The 8,251-nt window shown below is 30.8% G+C and overlaps 1 protein-coding gene across 1 annotated transcript in view; it reads right to left on the bottom strand.

Annotated features, from left to right (window-relative positions):
- The window catches only part of LOC111624214 (neprilysin-1-like), a 27,748-nt gene extending 20,330 nt beyond the window's left edge, over positions 1-7,418 (bottom strand). Inside the window, exon 1 of the mRNA XM_023367023.1 lies at positions 7,242-7,418. Coding sequence (XP_023222791.1) covers positions 7,242-7,357 — 116 coding nt within the window. The 5' untranslated portion in view covers positions 7,358-7,418. The remainder of the gene's footprint in view (positions 1-7,241) is intronic.
- Positions 7,419-8,251: the final 833 nt, after the last annotated feature.

Below are 8,251 nucleotides of genomic sequence, written 5' to 3'. Positions count from 1 at the left end.
TATATATATATATATATATATATATATATAAAATATTGTTTAATACTGTAGTTATACATAATAAGAACAACATAATATACCAAAATATTTTTGTAGCTTTTTGTAATGCTAAATCTAATTCTCAAAAGTTTTTCTTTAAGTAGTTTTTTTTATCACTGCTGAAATGAATCAATTGTAACTGTTTGACTATTAATATAGTATTAATGAATTTAAAAAATTATATAATGTAAGATTAACAAATTACAATGATTTATTGTTTGTGCTTTTATTGTTTAATAAAAGTTTTTTTGGGACTAGCAGCTATAATGCTTAAGGCATTATAGTTGTTAGTCCCAAATATAAGGTTGCAACTCCAAATGAGTTTACCAATTCCTTTTATGAGATCACAAATTTCTTTTCATAAACATTATTCCCAATTAAAAATCTTTAAAAATTTTTTTACAGTTTATAATAAAATATACAAATCAAATGTTAGAAATTTTGTATGAAGTTGCAATAGCAGCACTGACTAACATCAACAACAGTGACTATAGTGGCAATTACAGTTTTGCACTTCATATCAGAAAGCTAGTGCAGATACTAGGAATTTTGCAGTTGCTACGTTTGGTTTGGCAAATTTGGTTAATTTATGGATATTTAGTAATTTTTGACTGCCAAAGAAAGAATATAAGCAACATTAGATAAGAGAAAATTGGTTAATCAACAACAAAATTAATAGATGTTTTATTTTATATATATTTAAGTGCAGTTTATTATAAATAAGACTAGATATTTGGCTTAGAGGTGAATGTTAGACACTAACATCCACCTCTAATCCAAATTACTTAGCATTTAATTGGGCAATATTACTGCTACTATTAATAATCTAATCTGGCATCATTTCTTCTTGAAATAAAATAGTGAATATCAACAATTTTGTATAATTTATAGTGAAACTTTACAAAACTAGAGCTTGAAACAAATCATCCAATATACATTGAAAAATATTACATTATTCAAAAGAAATCTGGCCAACTGTCTCAACAATTAAACCTCAATTTAACAAGCTTTGTGAAAAAATGCAAGACCACTTAAAATGTTTAAATTAAGTAAGTTTTTAAATTTAATTCAATTTGTTTTTAATTATTTTATGTTAGTTATTTTTTGAAAAAAGTTAGAAATAAAATGTTAAATAAAAGTGCAATTTTATCAAATAAATTGTTTTGTGTATAGATTCAATGTTAGGATTAAAAAAATTTGTTAATGTTCAAATGAGCTCATATGAAACTGTCTGGAAATCACTGTTAGAAAACCACTAGAAAAGAATATCATCTTTCTACTCTTTCCTTTAGGCAGTAAAGGCTATTTAATATTCTGTTCTCTTATTCTTTGTTCATGAATCACTTTCACAAATCTAAAAACATGTATAACATCTAGCCAGACTTTGCTAGTTGTGCAAAGTTGTTTTGTATGTATAGAAACAAAATGTAGTTTGAAGATCAGTGATCAATCCAGCTAATGTATTGATATTGATTGAAGTCAAGATGAAACAAAAAGTGTCCCATCAAGATGGCATTAATTTGAAACATGAGTCATTTGCATGTTTTTCTGATTTCTTTAAAGCAACTTTATCAAATGCAATGACCAACTGCATAGCTTCCAAAGGCAAGGAAGTGAGGAGTCACTGAACAACTCAATTAAACAACTGCAGAATTTTACAGAAATATGGGTGCACCAGTACCAGTGACCATGGGCGTAGCGAGGGGGGAGCCTGGGTGGGCATGGCCCTCCCCAGTAAACCTGGTGCCCCCCAGAAAATCACAGCTGAAAAAGTGTTAAGCTGATTTGGAAACAACAAAAAACTTAAAGCTAAAAATTTTGAATACTAATAAAAAAAAAAAGGTCCACTGTGCCCAATGTTATGAATAATTTGAAATAATTCAATTTTGTGTTAGGTTTGCCTCTACTAGGCCCCCTCAACAAAACTCTGGCTATGCCATGCCAGTGACTATTCAAGACTAGAATGCAACCATTTTTATTTTTCTAATTGTGTATTTTTGTAGTGATGCATCTTGTTTTGATAATTTTGTTGAAATTTTCATCCATATTACTCTTATAGTCTATTGCACACCTTCCACATTCTAAAGAAAAATGACATTTACTAGTGAAGTAACCAATGTCAAACAGGCTCATTGCATATTTTGATGTACACTTGAATGCCAAACAAAAATGTTCCTTGTGATCAGAGAACTCCACTGGACAACTACTAAGTTTTACAGAAGAATTATCACTAGTAAACTCAATAGCAACAAACTGGCCTGACTATAAATTTTGATATAGATTAGCTTGTTCAAACTCAAGGATGTCTCTTCTTAGAAAGGTCAGATTAGCTAATTGTACAATGAACATGTCTCCAAGTTCCAACATAAAGAGAAGTCTAGTTTATAAAGATTTATTGCTTATAAAAATGTATATAACTTGGCTATACATGAAAATAATGTAAACTTAAGTCTGAAAAGTAAGTGGGTGGCCATCTACTTTGAATTTTAACTCTTCCAATTTTTAAATCATAACACTGCTGGTAAAGGTGGGTGCATTGTCATGGTGGAACAGGGGAATCCTCACCCAATGTGTTTGCCATATCTTTATTATTTCCTTTACTGACAACTTTTTTATAAGATATTTTATGACTCAGAATATTCAATACTTAACATATTAAGAAAAAAAACACTACAATGACTACTTCTCAATACTACCAAAATAAAACCAAATGTTAGAATACAATAAAACGTTACCAGTGATTCATTAATACATAACAGAACATATCCTTAAATAAAAACTTTTACTAGTACTATCTATAAACTTGCAACACTTCTATCCTGCCCTCAAATATACAAAATTGCAGAATTAAAATTTAATTATCAAAAAATTATTCTTATTTATCATAGTTATTACATTTGATANCCTTTCTTTATTTTGTACAAACAAAATAAATATATTGAAAATATAAAGACAAAAAAAAAATTATAATTTAGAAGTTAATCTAGTGTGATGTTCGTAGCGAGTTGATATGTCGTTCCTCAAACAGAAAACACAATATACTAATCAATTATACACATATAATACAATTAGCTTTTATTTAGCTTGTTGAACTAGTTCTTTTTACTTAGATCCCAACTTACAGGCAATAAAAAGGTTCCCTTGTACATACAACAATTAGACTTCCTGAATGGGGGGGAAAAAAGGTATTCGAGTTGCGACAACGTTATGCATGAGAAGACATATCTATGGCATAACCTACTTACAAACTATAAGGAGAAAAGTAGATAGATAATTAGGAATAGAACAAGGGAAAGAAAGAAGTACCTGGGAATATCCTGCTTGCCACGTGGTCTTGGATGGTTGCCATTTTTGTTAATAGTCCAATTTCTACTGTCTTTCTCAATTCTGTCCTCTGCTTCTTAGTATACATCTCTCGGATTTCTTATCCTTTCGACAATTTCTATTAATTCTTTAATGTGAAACCCTCGATCTCGTCCACAACAATGTCTAGCCTCCAAACTCTCTATCCATTGTTTGGAACTCACTTCAGACCAACCTCTCATGCCAAAATCTCTCTTCCAATCCTCTTTCTTCCATTTTTCTCTCCCTGGGGTCTCCTTACTTTCTTTGTTTCTGGGTGTTACTTCCCCAAAAAGGCAGTCCACCCAAGGGTAGAAAGGGATTAAAGAATTCCCCAAACAGTAAAGACAAAGGGACAAAAAAAATCTTAAATCTAAGGAAAAAAATATTAATATAACTATACAATAATATGGCTGATGGCCACACTAGTATCAAAAACATTTGATTCAGCATGACACAGTCCGACTGGCACGCTTTCAGTTAACCAACATTTCGGATGATTGGCATTCGGATAATCAACACTCTACTGTACACTCAAAATCATTTCAAACTCTTTTGAAGTCCCTCTTCAGTTAAGGTTTGAAAAAAATGATCAAACAAAATATACATAAAAGTTACTTTAAAAGATTTAAATAACCATGAAGATCTTGCAATTAAAGAAACTAATGTGGTGGGGCAGATCTGTCTTCATGATTGCTGGTGTATTTGTGCAGACAGACAAAGATATTGGCATACAAGTTTTTGAAAAAATTTGACATAGATAAGTTCATTAAAGTAAAAGATAATGAAGTTCAGATTAATGAAAAAAGAGAGAAAGATTATTTTTAAGAAAAGTGCAATGTTACCAAGGACACCACCTGGAAAACATTTGAGATCTTCTCACTGCAATATGGCTGCTGTTCATTGGTGTCTATTTTACTGTGAATGACCAATATCCGGCGAATGTTGAGATTCTCCAGTGAATGTCAGCACTCACACAGTCGCTTCGTGTATGTACAAAAAATTTCTCACTTACACCAGCAAATGTCTACGTTCAGCATGCACTGATGGTGATGTTGAATAAAAATATTTTTATTATGTTAAGACAAAAATGAAACTTTTTAATATATCAAAATAGGAGAAAGCTTAAGTAACAGCACATGTAAATAAACTGTTGAACCTAAAATAAACAGTACATTCTTAATCATTAAAGAAAATAATACAATAATAAACTTACACATAAATTATGTGATTAACATTATACAACTTAAACTGTTATGGCACTTTGAATTGCACAAGAGTCCCTTGCTTTTACAACTGCATTTATTTGTGGAACACTTTTTTTGTTCATGTAATGACAGCATGTATAGTCTCGCCCTCCACTTTTCGAATTAGCTGCAACTGCTTCTCTCAGTGATATTTCTTGAGAAGAAATCTCATCTATGGAAAGTAACTTTTCTTTACAAATTATGAACTGATTGCGTTATTACTTGATTACAAACTGGTCTGTTAATGGTATCTTTTATTAACAGATAACCCAAAATGCCTTAGCTGGAATATGAACAGATGGAAGGAGGAATGTGAAATTGATTATTGGAAAATTGTGAGAAAATTTTACATATCATGTTTGATGGAAAATTGGTTAAGAGAAATGGATATTAGGAAGCCACTGTTATATGTAAACACGGGCAAACTCCCTGGGCTTGCTTAGCATGCACCACATGCTTAAGAGAAAGTTTTGACTGTCAATATACTTTTTATATGAGAGCAAATATGCCAATAATAATTTATTCTAACATGTAAACTCTTTTATCATTTGTGTGTGCTTTTACATTGGCAGCTAGTGGCTAGCCATTTTAAGTCAGTGCGATGCTTGTGGAAACTCAATCGCTTGCTCGTGTTGAGGTTTGCCGCAGCAAACAAGTGTGCGTGTATGATGTCATTCGAAGCATTTAACACAGCCAGATTGTATTGAAAGCTTGCAGTACCCAGTCAGCAAACATGTATTGTGTACAGGGGTGGATCTACATAGAGATTAATAGGGCTTAAGCCCTTGGGCCCCCAGCATCAAGGTCCCACAAAATTTGAATTATTATCGTAAATTTTTAATACTTTTTCATTATAATTTATTTTGTATATTTCATGTGTAGATATAATGGGCTTTATAATAGTCCATACTTTTTATTCACACCAAATAACATTTCTGCCTATTGTTTAATGCTAGAGATAGACCTATTATTCTTATTATAAATTTCAGCATAACCAAAAATTTGTCAGGATTTGCCCCTGGCTGTAAGCAATGTATACAATTTCTATAAGATTAGTGCTATCTGTATATTTGAGAAAGGGCATAAGATAGAATGATATTGATAATAGATAAAGAACCAAAAAGTGCTGTGGTTCATTCTTTTGAGGATTGGTTATTTGAAATAAGTTGGAAAAACAAAAAGTTTTATCTTTGTTAATATAAACTTGTAATTTGATATAAAGTGTTATATGTTATCAGAAACATTGCTTGATAGTTATCAGGAAGAGGAAATATATTTAATGAAAGATTTCAATGAAAGAGTAGGTTTGGTTGTTTAGTTATGGCAACACAACACTTGAGTGATCTGCCTAGGGGATGCCTTATGGGAGGTCTTTTTAAGGGAAACTGGCCCCTATTTAAATGTTACAGATGTGGAGAAAATCTGGAAAACTCCACGTGGCCAGCCCATCCAAGCGAGGTGCAAACCCACAATTGAATTCCCAGTGTTCAGGGAACGAAGACTGCTTGGCCACTGATAGGCATAAAGAGTGGAAACTTTGAATGAGATGAATTGGAGAGATGGTATTAATGCCTTTCTGGATTATAATATTTATTGATGTTCTGAAGATAAATGTGTTAATAAAATTGGATTGAAATAAGCAGAATTATGTCAACTGAAAGATCTGATAATTGTAAACAGGAGAATCAGAGAGGATGCACAGGGAAAATATACTTTTTATTTCACACTTAGGTAAAAGTGTAATTATATACTTGAGTATAAATGTTTTGGCAGCAGAAAATTTAAAGAATTTTAATAAAATTGACTTTACTGAATCAGATAATATGATGCTGTGCTTAGAAACCATTGTTAAAGGTTTTAAAAAAGTTTATTGTAGGCAACTGGATAGGATTAATAGAAGATGGAAGAAGGATTGGTTAGAGTTTTCTGTAGGTAAAATGCAAGATATATGCTGGGATAGTCAGTATGATCGTAAGATAACTGAGCAAAAATTGATGACTTAGGTGGTGTTGGGTATAATAGTAAAGTTGAGAGATTGAGATAAAAAGAAATTAGACTCATTTAGACATGGGCCAGAATGGTTTGATAATTTGTGTTTGGAAAAGAAGATTAATATGAAAAAGATAACAGTCAATTTCTAAATAGTTCTAATAAGAATAATTATATAGAAAGGAAGGAATTACAAATAGCAGTATTTATCAGTTATTAAAATGCAAATTTAAGTTGTACTGTTTAATAATAGTCATTAAAACATATAGAACCAACATATAGAACATAGGAAAGAATTAAAAGTGAGGCCTACTCTATATAGACAGGTCTTTGGTGATTTCTGAAAAAACTGCAATAGCAAATATTTGTGGCAAGTAAAGGATTTCCAATTTTTTTTTTAAAGATACTTTTGTAAGTTTAAACAAAAAAAAAACCATTGTTGGATGAGTTCTTAAATGCAATTTAAAATCAGCACAAACCTGCATCCATTTTCAAACTGTGTTTTAAACACAACACTTTATTCATGTAAAATTATAATATTTATCAATAATATACAAAATGCAAAAAATAAATTAAATTAAAATGATATAATAGCTCATAATAGCTTTAAATAACAAAAATTACCTTTCACCAATGTCGTGTTCAATGAGTTTTTGATATAAGTTAATAAAGTAATTTATGTTATCAACTTGAACTACATCATATTCTGTGATGTTTAAGTGAACCCAGTTATCTTTCATTATCAAATGAATAATATTCAGCCAATCACTCTAAAAAAATATTTACCATCAATACAATTTTAGTAGTATAAAACTAAATTTTTTATAATACAGTATAGTATAATATAATATATATTTTACTATTAAACTACACCCATACCTCGCTATACAGCCGCTCTTTATACAGCATTTCGCTATAACGACCCTCTTCAATTAAGGTACGTTTTCAATTTACGGCCTAAAATGTTTCGCTATAACGGCAAAAAAAACTTTTTTCGATGTCGATATATCTACATGTTGCCAATCTTGTGCAAGCACAATCTCGATGCACACTCTTTTCTATTTCCTCTTGTTTACGAGCATTATTCAGTGTGTGCTCATAAAGTGGCTGGTTTAGACTTGTCTGTGAGTGTTTTATGTACATATTTATTACTGATTGTTACACATTAACTGGAAAAATTGGAAACAATTAGGGACATTTTTGGTATGTAAGTACATATGTATGTATGTACAAATTAAAAATTTTTAATATGTATTTTTTTATTAAACTTATTTTATAATTTCATTATTTTTTAGACAAAATGCCACCGAAACGATTATCGACTTTGGAGACTGATAAAAAGAGATGCCGAAAATCAGCCACGCTAGGAACTAAACTAGAAGTATTACGTCGTATAGAAGCTGGAGAGAAAATTGTTGAAATTTGCAAGGCAATGGGACTTGTGAAATCTACCATTCAAACTATTCGCGATAAAAAAGAAGATATTAAAACATATTTGCAATCTGCTGCACCTTTGAATGTCTCGAGATTAAAAACTGGATTATGGAAAAAATGGAAAACTATTGATTATATGGATTGAGGACAATAACAAACGGAGAGTGCCAATGAGTCAAATGACTATCAGGAAAAAGCTT

The sequence above is a fragment of the Centruroides sculpturatus genome, unplaced genomic scaffold (genome assembly GCF_000671375.1).
Source record: "Centruroides sculpturatus isolate CEXI.00-Female unplaced genomic scaffold, Cexi_2.0 scaffold61, whole genome shotgun sequence".
Classification (NCBI taxonomy): domain Eukaryota; kingdom Metazoa; phylum Arthropoda; class Arachnida; order Scorpiones; family Buthidae; genus Centruroides; species Centruroides sculpturatus.
The sequence above is the reverse complement of the archived record's forward strand: the minus strand, read 5'-3'. Positions and strand labels throughout refer to the sequence as shown.